The 16,140-nt window shown below is 45.3% G+C and overlaps 1 protein-coding gene across 1 annotated transcript; it reads left to right on the forward strand.

The window, feature by feature from the left end:
- The first annotated feature begins 2,374 nt into the window (after positions 1-2,374).
- Positions 2,375-5,588, forward strand: LOC115466575. Its single transcript, XM_030197911.1, has 3 exons — positions 2,375-2,592; positions 2,711-3,690; positions 4,558-5,588. The coding sequence occupies exons 2-3, from the start codon at positions 2,725-2,727 to the stop codon at positions 4,768-4,770; spliced, it is 1,179 nt and encodes a 392-aa protein (XP_030053771.1). The 5' UTR covers positions 2,375-2,592; positions 2,711-2,724; the 3' UTR covers positions 4,771-5,588.
- Positions 5,589-16,140: the final 10,552 nt, after the last annotated feature.

The following is a 16,140-nucleotide window of genomic DNA, read 5'->3' on the forward strand; positions in this document are numbered from 1 at the left end:
TATGCTTAAGAGGGGAACTTACCCCACAGATACTCCAGGTACCAATTTCAATAGATGCCATACCTATGGTGAGGAAGCCCCAGTCGGAGGAAAGTGACAGAACACTCCGCTGACTATGCTGGCCTTGCCACAGAAACCTAGGATGTATGGATAAACTGGATCATCAGGATAACATACAGAGGCATCACCCTTCCCCCATCCTAACCCACACTCCCCCCACCCTTCCTCCCCTCCACACAACCAAAGTAGAGAAAACATGATAGGAAGTCAGTTCCTGAAGCATATAAACCCCCTCACTCTAAACCTCAAGCATTCAACAATGCCATAACAGATCTTTGTATGCCACATTGCGCCTGCAAATAGGTGGGAAAATGTGGGATACAAGTGCAATAAATAAATAAATACAAAGTCACAACATAATGTAAATAACCAGCTGTTCTCAAAGCACAGGTCCCTCTAGTGTCTAGTCAGTGATCCAAACCAGTGCAGATAAAAAGCAAAGGCTTGCAAAAGAAAGGGAAACAGGAGCAAATGTCAGGCTGGATAAACTCTGCAGAATGATGCGGTGACGATGCGGGGGGGGGGGGGCAGGGCTTTTACTTTACTTTTATTTATTTATTTTTTTGCCCAAGCATGCCGAGATGGACAGGCGCTGTCTGGGTTATCGGTCCTGACCTGTGAAAAAGGAAGTGGCGTAAGGTCGTTAGTGAAAATTGTTGGCCTCTTATGCGTGGTTTTATTATTTGAAATTGGTGCCCGTGAAAAAGGGAGCAAATTGGTGCCAGACTGGCAAGGAGGGCTTGCGGCCAAAAACGGGAGCAGGCATGCCACAATCGCTTACCGCAGAACGGGATGCACAGCGGGACCCCGCACACGGCGCTACTAAGGTTGAACCGGTGTTCGGGTCTGTTGGGGCAGCACGAGGCCGGGAATGAGGAGGCTCGGAGGTGCGTGTTGCTGGCTGATGCCCGGACGCTGGAAGAGGACGTCTGGGCTCCGCCCAGGGGTTTTTAAACCCTCTTTTACCCAACCCTTCCCAGCAAGGAGCATCGGCTAGACGGGATCCTGCCTACCGCGCCTAGTTCATTCCTCCTGCTGTCTATTGTGCGCAGGCCCGCGGGGCACGGCGCCATGTTAGTGGTGGCTCCGTGTACTGAGGGGCACTGCGCCTTGCTTTTCTCAAAGCACAGGTCCCTCTAGTGTCCAGTCAGTGATCCAAACCAGTGCAGATAAAAAGCAAAGGCTTGCAAAAGGAAGGGAAACAGGAGCAAATGTCAGGCTGGATAAACTCTGCAGAATGATGCTTCAACTGATTACTTCACTCCAGTACATGAGAACATATGCGTTGCCATACTGGGACAGACCAAAGGGCCATCAGGCCTAGCATCCTTTTTCCAACAGTGGCCAATATACCTGGCAAGATCCCAAAATAGTCAAATACATTTTATGCTGCTATGGCTTACGCACTTTTTTGGGGGGGAAAATATCCAAACCTTTTTTAAACCCCGCTGACTGTTTTTACTACATTCTCTGGCAATGAATTCCAGTTTAACTACACATTGAGCTTACAATTTAATCAGGACAAACAGGAATCCCAAAGAGCAGCAACATTCTGAGCAGAATCTCAAAGTAGCAAGATTCCGGAATCCCAAAGAACAGGAAGATTATTTGTGGAATCCCAAAGAGTAGCAAGATTCCGGAATCCCCAAGAGCAGCAAATAAGGGAAAAGGACAGAGTAGCAAGATTCCGGAATCCCAAAGACTTACTACTACTTATCATTTCTATACCGCTACTAGATGTACGCAGCACTGCACACTGGACATGAAGAGACAGTTCCTTCTCCACAGAGCTTACAATCTAATTAGGACAGACATATAGGACAAATAAGGGATAAGGACAAAGAGTAGCAAGATTCCGGAATCCGAAAGAGTAGCAAATAAGGGAAAAGGACAAAAGGTAGTAAGATTCCAAAATCCTATAGCAAGATTCCTACTATTAGTACTAATCATTTCTACTGGACATGGAGAGACAGTCCCTGCTCAAAAGAGCTTACAATCTAATCAGGACAGACAAACAGGACAAGTATGGGATAAGGGAATTACTAAGGTGGAGATGCTAAATAAGGGTACTGAACAAGTGAGTGAGGGTTAAAAGCTCCTTTTAACCCACCCCTTGCTGACGTCACAGACCAATGACGCAGACTGTCAACTTTCCAGCGTTGGGCGTGGTTTTTCGTTGCCGCCCACGGCCAGGGGTTGCCGGGCAACGTTCATCTTTCGTGTCGTCAGCGCCGTGACTAAGACGTGTAGCGTCGCACGGAACGCTCTGGAAATTGGCGGCGACATGGAGCCCCGCCCCGCTGCGCCCCCATTGGCCGCCAGTGACGTCAACCAGCGTCTCTTTAAAGGGCTGCGAGAGGGCGCAATCGCGAGTCTTTCTTTTGATAGCTGATAATGACAAGAAAAAACGAGATCGGTACCGAGACGAGCAGCGCCAGGAAAATGTCCGGGATCCGCAGCAACCGCAGCCTGAGCTTTTCCTTCCCTGGAACAGGAGCCCAGAACCCTGGGGCACTGCCTACCGGCTGATCGGTGAGTATCCTATCCTTGTACGCAGCGCTGTACGCATTCATACACACACACAGCCGGCACGATCTTTCGTTCCCTGCTTTGGAATTTGTTTTCTATCTTCTTTTTTTTTTCCCTCCAGAAATTGGAGCAAGGATGATTGTGGATCTGAATTCGTTTGGGCTTGGTTCGACCCTGATGAACTTCAGTAGTCACCTTCCAGCAGCCCACGTTGATGGAGGCTACAGGATCATGGAGCACGTGAAAGATGGCGCTTCGCTTCAGTGGGTAGCCTTCCCTGTGGCCCTTGGTGGACATGTTGGTGTTATCACTCTCCTTAAGATGCTGAGGTGCTTGTTGAGGAAAGCCCTAGCCCACAAGTGGCTGTTGAAAACCCTCCGAATTTGCTGGCCTGGGCTGGCAGACGGGGGTAAAAACCAGAAGCAATTATGGCCCCATAAGGATCAGCAACTGTTCTCAAGCCCAATGGATCCAGCAGAGAGCCTGGAAGATTGGGGCAACACCACATATGAAGGAATGGCGGAAATGCTGAACCCACATTCTCAGAACCTCCAGGGAGGAGAGGGGGAAAAAGGAGCCACAGGAAAGCATAGAAACCAGAGAGGGCCTCCTCATGGAGCCAACATGTCAGCTCTGCAGCCGTCCCAAATTCTGTCCATCATCCGTGGTCCAGCAGAGGAAGAGGAGGATGAATCAGACTGGTCCAGTGAGAGTGATGAAGAGGAAGAGCAGCAGTTGTCCTCAGACAATGAATCAGACAGCGCCATCGAGACGGACAGGGCATCCTTGGGGTCTGCTCCCTCCAACACCACGTGGTCGGATGAGGAAGACAGTACAGACTCTTGGGATCTGGATGACGAGAACAGAACCCTCTGGGACTCCTTCTGCAACAACACTGACCCTTACAACCCGCTTTCCTTCTCCAACCTCCTAGGGAGCCAGTCAGTGTCCACAGCCACAGAAACCGAGGTGACACGGCAAGGATTTACCAAGACCAGTGACCACCTCTCCCCAGGCATAATCGCAGCCCTGCCTGACCCAGACATCCGAGAACCTAGAGCAGAGGAGAACAACCTGAGGTCCAGCTCTAACATCAAGAAGGTGAGTTAGCCCTACAGGAAAGTAAAAAAGGGAGTGATGGGGAGGGGGTTTGAGGCCTAGAGAGAAAAGGAGGTTCTAGTTCTGTACTTGCTGAGTGGGTAAGATAGTCCAGTGAATTTACTGCTGTATTATCTCTTCATGTCCAAGTGTACAGTGCTGTGTATGTCTAGTAGCACTATAGAAATAAGTAGTAGTGCTGCTCTTTGTTCTTTTTCCCTTATTTGTCCTGATTAGATTGTAAGCTCTGTCAAGCAGGGACTCTCTTACATGTTCAGTGTATAGCGCTGAGTACGTCTAGTGGCGATATAGTAGTACTGGGGGAGAGCAGAGTCTCTGGGGTCTAGCATCTTGTTCCCAGCCATGGCCAACCAAGGTGCACAAGTACATTCTGCTGCCCTTACTCTGCTAAATGTGTAAATATTGGTGGAGAGGGAGGAAACTGGGTTAGCACTGGTTCTCTGGAAAACTCCAGAAACATCTTGAACCTCTTGTGCTCAGCCAAATCCTTAAAGGATTAGGCTATAGGCAGTGATTAATAGAAAAGATGCCCATAAGACTCCTGCTGTTAGTCCTGGCCTGTGTGTCCCCCTCCACTGTTTCAAATAGAGATAATACAGGCAGTGTGGGTACCTTCCTGAAACAGCCTGGGGGGTGAGGGCACTTTCAGAGAATCTGTAGTTTCAGTTAAGTTGCATAAGATTTCCCCCTGGGGATCTGATGTCATTTGCTGAAACAGTAGAGAGCAGGAAAGGTTGGCAGTCTATGACTCATGCAATAACTTCCCCATCCTCTGCTGTACAAAATTCCCGAGGTGGCACTTCCTGCTGTCATTGGGATGTCTCATACCTTTCTGTTTCTCTCTGGCAGGTCCGCTTTTCTCCTACAGTCATGGTTCAACAGATGAGGACCTGGACTTTTGCTCACCGGACAGCCCGCAGAGGCCCATGGGAGGAGATGGCTCGTGACCGCTGTCGTTTCAAGAAGCGTGTGGCTGAGGTGGAGGCTGCTATCAGTTGGTGCTTAGAGCTGATGCATCGGGAGACCATATGGGCACGAGCAAAGGAAGCCGTGCCCAGCTGAGGTAGCGCTTTTTAGGCTTGGGCCTCTCTCCCTGGAGACCTCCAAAGCTTGAACCATGGCATGATTAACAGCCCAGACCTGGACAAAGGGACTGACATTCCCAGGACTCTGATTCAACCTGGATCTGTGCTATATACTGTGTATTTAAACCAAACACTGGACTTTCACTGCTAAATTTGTTGTTTTATACTGGATATTTATTGTTTTATACAGCTGTGGTTGTAATAAAGCTTACTAGATTTTGTTTATATATATCTATCTATCTATCTATCTATCTATCTATGTGAGTGTTGAGTTTTGTTTCTATGGCCTGATGACAGAAGACATGCTGTCAAAGCCAGGGTAGCAGGAATCGGTCAGATAAAATATCCTTCCCCCGCTGCTCTGTGTGCTGATTAAACCAAGGCAACCTGCAAAATTTACTACAAACCAATTCTAAAATGGGACATTAATTTAAAAAAGAAAAGGGTTAGGTTGGTCCCCAGTGTGTATTTCCTGGACTAAAGGGCCTGTACCAGCACAGCAAGGTTGGGGGAAGGGCGGGCTCAGGAGAAGCCAAAAGCTTATCTTGAGCCGGAGCAGAACTCCAGCACTGAGGGCGTCACCACACGTGTCTGCATAAAATCAACATAGAAAAATGGTGACAAATGAAAACATCTGCTTGAGGTTTTCTCCCCATCTTGACAAAGCTTTCCCAGACCCTTACTTTGTTTCAACGGTTTTTTATTCAGCATGTTACACATTGACATACAGTTCAAGATTTGATTGTTTAAACAACATGACATGCTTATATGCATAATTCCTCAACTTCTGCTACGTGCCCCCCCCCCCCATTCTCCCCCCCTCAAACCTGTGTTGTTATGAACATAGTGTTTATATCTTTGTTGTTAAATGAACTTCTAATTAAAATATTGAATTTAAATATTCTCTCTTGTTCATTGCTTACTGTTATCCTAACCTAATCTACTTCCCCCTTTCCATTACTTGAACTTTAACAGTTATCAATGACTGTTCCAATTACATAGATCCAACACTGTAAGTAATATGTACATGCAAGCTTCCTAGCTAAGATAGCAGTATCTCTGTGAAGAAAAATCATCATCAAAGTGTGTTTACTTCAACTAGATTGCCCCCCTCTATCCCTACCCACCTTTAGTTTAAATGATTTTTACTTTTACAGCAGTGTTAATAACTGAACCGCATAATCAGCAAAGAAATTCCCCCCTCCCATGTCTAAGCACCGGGTCCAGTATGAGGCCCCTCTTATTGGCTCCATTACTAGTCCTCCAAACAGTTCTCTTCACAGCGAACTCTGGCTCTCCTCATTTCTAGCTGATTCCTGAGCCAGGATATGCCAGTCAGAATTGGGGAGGTTGAAACATAAATTTAATAAGAACACATTCCCAAACTTGCTGTGAAAGTGAAGGCGCTAGTAAGAGCTGTCTTTAGTACAAAAAGCAGACTGGGGGGGGAGAGATGCACAGTACAGAGGTTTATGGGGAACGCCTCAATGTCATAAAGGGGGTCTTACAGTTCAAAGCAAGAGGTGCAGTTTTATACAGTAACTAGTAACTGTATTTAAGTAAAAGTTCTGCCACTTTTACTTGTAAAGAAGGAAATGTGTTACTTTTACCAATTTTTACCTAGTTACATCTGCTACTTGCAGGTAAAAGTGGAACTGAGACATAAATGACTTCTCAGTAAACCAAATGAAAAGGCAAAACCTGCCACAGGATTTTGCTATTGCACACAAACAGTGGATCATTTCATCTTAAAATTTTCTGGTTCTGGGAATACAGCCTATGAGAACAGTGGCAGTGCTGGTGTTTGTTAAACTGGTCTCAAGTCAGAACAGTGATGAGTTGGGTCACTTTGAAGCTGGTTGCTATTGATCAGAAATGTCTCTACCACAACAGACTCTTGGTCAGCTGATGGAAAATTACATTGCTGTGACTGTCCACTGGATAACATAAGAATAGCTCTACTGGGTCAGACCAATCTAGCCCAGTATCCTGCTTCCAACAGTGGCCAATTAGTAGCAACATTCCATGATACCAATCCCATGGCAAACAGTGGCTTCCCTCATGTCAGTCTCAATAACAAACTATTGACTTTTCCTCCAGAAACTAGTCCAAACCTTTTTTTTAACCCAGATATGCTGTTACCACCTCCTCCAGCAGTGAGTTCCAGAGCTTAACTATTCTTTGAGTGAAAAAAAATTTCCTCCTATTTGTTTGAAAAAGTATTTCCAGAAGGACCTTACGAGATTGGGCGGCTAAATGGCAGATGACGTTTAATGTGAACAAGTGCAAGGTGATGCATGTGGGAAAAAAAACCCCGAATTAATAGCTACGTCATGCAAGGTTCCACGTTAGGAGTTATGGACCAAGAAAGGGATCTGGGTGTCGTCGTTGATAATACACTGAAACCTTCTGCTCAGTGTGCTGCTGCGGCTAGGAAAGCTAATAGAATGTTGGGTATTATTAGGAAAGGTATGGAGAACAGATGTGAGGATGTTATAATGCCGTTGTATCTCTCCATGGTGCGACCACACCTTTGAATATTGTGTACAATTCTGGTCGCCGCATCTCAAGAAAGATATAGTAGAATTGGAAAAGGTGCAGCGAAGGGCGACAAAAATGATAGCGGGAATGGGATGACTTCCCTATGAAGAAAGACGAGGCTAGGGCTTTTCAACTTGGAGAAGAGACGGCTGAGGGGAGACATGATAGAGGTGTATAAAATGAGTGGAGTGGAACAGGTGGATGTGAAGTGTCTGTTCACGCTTTCCAAAAATACTAGGACTAGGGGACATGCGATGAAACTACAGTGTGATACATTTAAAACAAATAGGAGAAACTTTTTCTTCACCCAACACGTAATTAAACTCTGGAATTCGTTGCCGGAGAATGTATTGAAGGCGGTTAGCTTGGCAGAGTTTAAAAAGGGGTTGGACGGTTTCCTAAAGGATAAGTCCATAGACCACTACTAAATGGACTTGGGGAAAATCCAATTTCAGGAATAACTTGTATAAAATGTTTGTACGTTTGGGTAGCTTGCCAGGTGCCCTTGACCTGGATTGGCCACTGTCGGGGACAAGATGCTGGGCTCGATGGACCTTTGGTCTTTTCTCAGTATGGCATTACTTATGTAATTTCACTGAGTGTCCCCTGGTCTTTGTACTTTTTGAAAGAGTGAAAAATTGATTCATCTTTACCCCACTCATTCAATCATACCCTCAGTCATCTCTTTTCCAAGCTGAAGAGCCCTTAACCTCTTTAGTCTTTCCTCATAATTACTAACAAACAACACTAACAAACATTTCTAAAGCGCTACTAGGGTTACGCAGCGCTGTACAATTCAAACATAGAAGGACAGTCCCTGCTCAAAGAGCTTACAATCTAAAAGACAAGAGAACAATCTTTACCCCACAGATATTCCATCCCATCTCATTTTGGTTGGTCTTCTTTTATGGAAGTCATCTAGTTATAGGTGTAACATAGTAGATGATGGCAGAAAAAGACCTGCACGGTCCATCTAGTCTGCCCAACAAGATAAACTCATATGTGTTACTTCTTGTGTATACCTTACCTTGATTTGTATCTGCCATTTTCAGGACACAGACCGTAGAAGTCTTGCCCAGAACTAGCCCCACCACCCAAACACCAGCCTATAAATTTTTAAATAAATAAAAATAATTTCTAGTATACTGGACAGATTTCAGCATACTAGGTCTCTTTCTTGAGCGCTGACCCTAGCATCAGGTAACTATGATTTGGATATTCTTCCCAACATGCATCACTTTGCATTTGTCCACATTAAATTTTATCTGTGGATGCCCAGTTTCCTATGGTTTTTCTGTAATTTTTCACAATCCGCATGTGTTTTGACAATTTTGAATTGTTTGGTGATGTCTGCAAACTTAATCACCTCACTCATCATTCCATTTTCCAGATCATTTATAAATATGTTAAATAGCACCAGTCCCAATACAGATCACTGTGGCACTCCACTATTCACCCTCCTCCATTAAGAGACCTGTTTATTTAACCCTACCCTCTGTTTTCTGTCCAACAACGAATTCCTAATACACAGAAGGACACTGCCTCCTATCCCATGACTCAGGAGTCTCTCATGAGGAACTTTGTCAAAAGCTTTCTGAAAATCTGGATACACTAAATGTGGGGTACAAATACAATAAATAAATAAACCAGCTCACCTTTAAAACACATTTATTCACACCTTCAAAGAAATAGAAGCAAATTTGTGAGACAGACATCCCTTGGCTGAACCAATGCTGACTCTATCCCATTAAAATCCATGTTTGTTTATGTGTTTGTTCTGTAACTTTATTCTTTATAGTAGTTTCCACTATCTCGTCAGGCTTACTGGTCTTTAATTTTGTTAAGACTGAAAGGTTTTCTTGCATCAGTGCTTGAAGATATTCAAAGTTTGCCATCAGAAAAAACATTGTTAGAACAAGAGACAATGATTCCAACTTGGTTAAAGCTTTCTCTGTAATTGAACAGCATGATAATGATAAAGATGAGGATGAAAGTGATGAATTACACAGAACTACGTCTAATGCAGGTAATGATGAGAAAGTATTATTTGCTATAAGGAAGTCAAGTGTTGCAAACTGATTCCCTTGCTCAATACCGGCAGACCCGGTCAAAAGGCATCAGTAATATTGCAGCCTGACAATTCCAATCCAAAACTGTGCTTTTACAAATATATATATATGAACGTATACACAGTAAATGTTACCTTCTGTCATCAACTTTTTAACAAATATAACCCCTTCTCCCTGTAATTATTTTATACTTCCAGCTGTTTATTGATGACAAAACTTGACCCTACCATCTTGCTCAAAGTAGACTACAATAAAGCATTTTCAAGCCTTACTCAGGAAGATATACCGGAGCTCCACCAGCGACCTTGTTGACCTTCATAATAAAGAGCAGGCTATGTCCACGAGAGCTCAATTTGTGTATACACAAATTCCAAATTTGCAAAAAGTTTTTTCCTTTTCGGGGAGCCCTTCGCCTCTCTGGCTTCCCAAGTTGCTAATAAGTGTACCTGATTTCTCCACTGCTAATAAGCTGGCGGGTCCGGGGATATCCAGCTTTGTAGTATACTTTTCCTGGCCACTAGACACAATTTACGATACCAAAGCCGCGCTCCGTTGGCCTGTGTACGAAATGCAGTTTGTGTATCTAATACATAGTGCTCCCAGGTTCCATCTACTGTACTCCCTAAGGTTGTAGTCATATATCCCCGGATCCACCTCCAGAAGGCACTTACTTTCAGGCATCCCCAAAAAGCGTGATATAGTGTATGGGGTGTATGGTTGCATTTGACAGATCTGTCGTGTCTGCCACTCACGTGCTAGTTGTTGTCTACACATATAAGCTCTCATGACCACCCTGTTACCACATCCCTGCAGTCTCTCATCGACCGTGAGGGACGGGATCCCCCTTAAGGTAACCCCGACATCCCGATCCCTTAGCTGCCCCCCCCCCCCCCCCCCCCGCAAATCCTTTTCCCATTTCTGTTTGATGGTTTGAAAGTTCTTGGGGGCTGATACTTTCAGTAATGCTCTTTGGAGAGTCGACACTGACCTTCCAATAACCTCTAGATTTTGAAAAAACCCACGTGCTTTCCCCTCTAGTTTTGTCTTCAGTGCTGGCTGGTTCAGACTTAAAATATGTTTGATTTGGGCGTATGCATAGCGATCGAGCCAGTTCATACCCAGCTTATTTTGTAAGTCTGCATATTCAATGAGGGTCCCTTCCCAGCATATGTTCCACCCTTGTGATTCCCAACCTCTCCCCACCTAAGAAATGTTAAGTTGTCCTGACCTGGGCCAAAACTCAGATTGCCTCTTATAGATAGGCGCCCAGAAACCGAGGGCTGCCCCCCCCAGTCTTTTAACCAACATCTTCCATGCTTCCCTTAAAGGTTGTAATAATATACAGTGTTTAAGGTATACCGGGAGCCGGCCTCGCTCCTGATGCAGCAATGTGATGGGATCATAAGGGGAAAGGTATACTTGTTCTATTTCTAATGGTGTGTATTCACTCGTTTGACATACCCAGTCCCCTAAATAACATAATAAACATGCATAATTGTATCGATATAAGTCTGGTAATCTCCCCCATACTGCCACCCCCCCCCCCCCCCACCAGAAAAGACGCCTGTATCCTAGGCTTCCTCTTTGCCCCCAACAAAAACAGCTAAGGGCCCTATTTAACTTCTTTAGATCTTTCTGGATTATGCAGAGTAGCAGCGTTTGCAGTACATATAACCATCTAGGGAAGATTATCATGCGAATTAGATTTATCCTACCCCGTAATGACTGTGGCAGACCTTCCCATTTGCCAAGTTGCTTCCTCGTATCCTCCCTTAGAGTGTTTATAGTAAGGGCATATAATTTCTTTAAATCCATAGTCAATCTAATCCTTAAATATTTAAAGGAGCCATCCGCTCAACTCAGAGGGAAGTCTTGGTCCCACAGCTGCTTTACCTCCTCAGAGGAGGCCAACGCCTCTGATTTTGATAGATTAAATTTAAAACCCGCATAACCCCCATATTCCTCTAAAACCTCCATTAAGGTTAAAAAGGACTCCCACGGTTCTGTGATCATTACCAATAGGTCATCCGCAAATGCTGCTATCTTGAAGTTATATTTACCAATTTGCATCCCTTTGGCCAACTGATTATCAATTATGTCACGAATCAGTGGATCTAATGTTAGTACAAATAATAATGGAGACAGCGGACAACCCTGTCTGGTAGCTCTCCGTATTGGGAAGGCCTCTTGATTCCATCCCATTTGTCCGGATTTTGGCATATGGTTCATGGTATAATGCCTTTACTGCTGACTTAAATCATCCTACAAACCCATATTATTCCATTGTGGCGAATAAAAACTCCCAGTGCACCTTATCAAATGCTTTTTCTGCATCGAAGCTTATAAGTAGAGATGGTGTATCTCCCCGCCTTCTCATCTCTAAAGCTCCTAAGATTTTTCTCAAATTCTTAGTTATTACCCTCCCTTCCACAAAACCTACCTGTGCCTCATGTATCAGTTTTGGTAGGACTTTCACCATACGATTAGCCATTATCTTTGCTAGTAATTTCATTTCCATGTTCAGCAACGAGATCGGCCGGTAAGACTCAGGTTTCAATGGATCCCTGCCTGGTTTTGGGATAACTACTATTTGTACCATAGAGAGGCCCACCGGTTGGTGTTCTGTTTCTACCATTTTATTAAAATATCTGGTAAGGGTAGGTGTAATTTTTTCTCTCAGTATTTTATAAAATTCCATTCGGAGTCCATCTGGACCTGGTGCTTTAAGTAATTTCCCTCTCATAATTCCCAGGGCTACTTCCTCCTCTTGAATCGGTTGATTCAACTTTTCCCTATCCCTCTGATTTAACACTGGTAGTCGTGGAGGGGCATAATCGAACGCGAACGCCTATCTCCATGGGCGTCTATGTCCGAAAATGGGTACGTGAAGAGGCGGGACCGTATTTTCGAAAAAATGGACGTTTTTCAGCTGGACGTTTGTTTTTTTTTAGCAATAATGGAAACTAAAAACGTCCTAATCCGAGCCATTTGGTCGTGGGAGGGGCCACGATTCATAGTACACTCGCCCCCCTGACATGCCAGGACACCAACTGAGCACCCTAGAGGTCATTGCGGTGGACTTCAGACAACGCTCCCACATGCATAGCTCCCTTACCACGGTTGCTGAGCACCCAACCCCCTCCCCCAAAATCTACTACCCACAAATGTACAACACTACCATAGCTCTTAGGGGTGAAGGGGGCACCTACATGTGGGTACAGTGGGTTTTGGAGGCCTCCCATTTACCAGCATAAGTGTTACAGGTAGGGGGGATGGGCCTGGGTCCACCTGGCTGAAGTGCACTGCGGTACCCACTAAAAGTGCTCCAGGGACCTGCATACACGCAGGCCTCTAGGACTTGTTGCTGCTATTTAACATTGGCACACCAGTTGACACCTGAAGACTAATCTCTCCAAAAACGTCCTTTATTGGAATAAGCACGCTTACTCACAGTTAACTGCCGATCAGAGGTTGTGCCCCACTGGCAATGAGTCTCCCTGGTACTGAGATTAGCAGTAGGTCAGAGCTGGCAGAATGGTGTACAATGCCCTCTTTCAGCCACATTCAAGGTAAGAACTAAGTTCTGTAATGTGGCTAACATGTGAAAGGGATCTAAAATTGGCTTACAAAAATGGCCACTACCTCATGGACTACCAGAAACAAAACAGGACACACTCTGACCCAGTAAGCAGAGGGATAAGCACCATGGGAGTAGAGCTTACCAACTACCAACATCGTGAGCATTTGCCACAAGCTAGTGGAATCACGGAGCCCAATACCCTACACCCACCACAATGCATTGCTGATGTGACTCTGCAGTGCGCATAACAGAAAAGGTGTCACACTCACCCGAGAGCCACATCAGAACCAGGGAAAGGCTGTCACAGGATAGAACACATTCTGCTGTCATGGAGGTGGGTACGGCGTTTGAGGCTGGCATACAGGCTGGAAAAAAAGTTTTTAAAATGGGGTTTTTTTGGTGGGAGGGGGTTAGTGACCACTGGGGGAGTCCGGGGAGGTCATCCCCAATTCCCTCCAGTGGGTCATCTGGTCAGTTGGGGCACTTTTTTGGGACCTGTTAGTGAAAAAAAAAGGGTCCAAAAAAAGTGACCCAAAATTGCGGTAAAACGCCTTTTTTTTCGATTATCAGCTAAAGATGCCCATCTCTCCTCGGCTGATAACCACGCCCCAGTTCCATCTTCATCACGCCCCCGTCAACTTTACCCGTTTCCGCGATGGATTGCAGTTGGAAACGCCCAAAATCAGCTTTCGATTATACCGATTTGGGCGCCCACGGGAGAAAGACGCCCATCTCCCGATTTGGGTCGCAATATAGGCGTTTTTCTCTTTCGATTATAAGCAGGTAAGTGTATCTAAATACAGGGATCCCGGGAGGCCCTGGTCTATCGGTTTCGCATATAGTTGCTCATAAAATCTAGCAAAGACTTCACATATTTCTTCATCTTTCCTCACAACTTTCCCTTCTCCATCTCTCATTTGTAGAGCTCTTCCTTTACTCTCCTTAGGTCTTGCTAGACGAGCCATAAGACGCCTTAATACCAAAATGATACAGCTTGTATTTATAGTATTGGTGTGATTTGGTAGCTCGCCGATGTAGCAGCTCATTAAGTGTCACTTGCAGCTCCAGTAGCCGACTGCGATGTTCTGCCATATGTGACCTCCCATATAACTGGCACGTCTTACATACCATAGAGCTCAGTCTTAGTATCTCTCTGTTACGGGCCGCTCTAACATAGTGTAACTTATGATTTCACCCCGAAGTACCGCCTTCGCTGCGTCCCAGAACAAAAATGGGTCCTCCCTGTGCTCCTTAGGGTCTCATAGTCATCCCAACGCTCCTTAAGCTTTTCTCCAAACACCCTATATCTCTGAACAACTCCAATGGAAACTGCCAGGAATTGTGCTTAAGGTTCCTTTGGGGTAAATCCCATTCTGGACATACCCACACATGATCTGAAATCAAGTCTGGCCCTATGTTTTACTACATTTACCTTTCCAAACAGGTCCCTTGTGGTGAGGAGGTAGTCTATTTTGGCCTATGACGTGTGCTTGAGAATGGTGTGTGTAGTCCTGTTCTGTGGGATGAAGCATCCTCCAGATGTCTATCAGGTCTAGCATCCGCCCCAATCTTTTCAATCCCCGGCCGGATGCCACCGTATCTCTCCTCTGTCCCTGTGAGCTATCCAGCACTGGCTCCCACACTGTGTTAAAATCCCCACCAACTATTATTTGTGCCCTAGGATAGCCAAGCAACTGACCTATCACCGAATTGTAGAATTTTTTTTATCATAGTGGTTGGGTGCGTATACATTGCAGATCAAAATCTTTTGGCCTGCCATCTCCACCTCTACCAAGACATATCTCCCTCCAGGAGCCACCGAGAGAGGTCTAACCGCTGCCGCCACCCCTTTACAGATTAACGCCGCCACTCCCCCTTTCTTCCCTTGCGCATCTGCAGCTATACAGTCCTTCAACCACGTTTGCAGCTTAACGTGTTCCCCTTTATTAAGGTGTGTTTCTTGTAGCAGTGCTATGTCTATTTTGAGTCTCTGTAGTTGTTGCAGTATTTTGGTCCTTTTTATGGGAGAGTTAATCCCTCCCACATTCCATGTAACCAATTTAACCATATGCTATGGGTTTGTAGAATAATAGTATCCAGGCTACCAAATCTTCCAAAAATGCCCAGCCTCTGCCCTCCTGAGTAGGACCTCTACACCTGCGTCTTCTTGTTAGTGTTCCTATGTCTCCTTGTATTCTCTTCTGAGCTCCCTCCTTAAACTTATCTAACCTACTTGCTGTATTTGGCTCCCCCCTCCCTTCCCAAACCCTGTCCATCCTCCCACCCCCTCCCCCATCTCCCCATTCCCCCCTCCCGTAAACGTCCCGACAGGGAACCATAATGCATTGACACCCCCCGTCCTCTCCCCCCTTCTCCTATGTTCACCAAATCCGTGCCAGTATCCCCTTCCCACCTATACATCATTTGTTAGTTGTTTGTTATTAACTAAGAATTGAAAGGTGAAAAAATGATATCATGTGAAAGAGATATGCCTATCACAAAGCATTCCCCCTCTCCCATATTCCCAACATACATACCTATATATCTTTACACCTGTCCTCCATTCGTACAAGCTTTCACACTCCTCTCCCCCTACATATCCGTATCCCCGATACTCAGAAACTCACATCTCAACTCGAACCTTGAAACTTTCTGTATAACTTGTTATACTGTCCGTTTTCAGTTCACCTCCATGTCTTATGTTACTAGGATTACTGAAACTAGATAAGTTATAGACACTGTTCCACCCTCCACCAGGTATCTTGCAGATGTCTGCGCCACATGCTCTCAGTCCAACGAGTCTCTACTCGAACCTTCCATCGCCTCCTTCTCCAATTGATTAACATATTCCTTCGCCTCTCCTGCCGACTCAAAAGTGCGCGTTGACCTGTTGCATGTAATCTTCAATATTGCTGGGTACATCAGGGTGAATCGCGTCTTCATTGCAAAAAGTTTAGAACAAATTGGTGAGAAGGTACATCGTTTCCCGGCCACTCCCGCCGAGTAGTCCTGGAAGCACATAATCCGCTTGTTTTCAAAAGTTACAGCCTTGTCCACTCTCAATGCTTGCAGAATAAATTGCTTGTGGGCGAAATTTAACACCTTCAAGATTACCACTCGTGGTCGGGAATCACTGTATTGACGGGGTCCTACCCGA

Source organism: Microcaecilia unicolor, chromosome 3 (assembly GCF_901765095.1).
Source record: "Microcaecilia unicolor chromosome 3, aMicUni1.1, whole genome shotgun sequence".
NCBI lineage: Eukaryota > Metazoa > Chordata > Amphibia > Gymnophiona > Siphonopidae > Microcaecilia > Microcaecilia unicolor.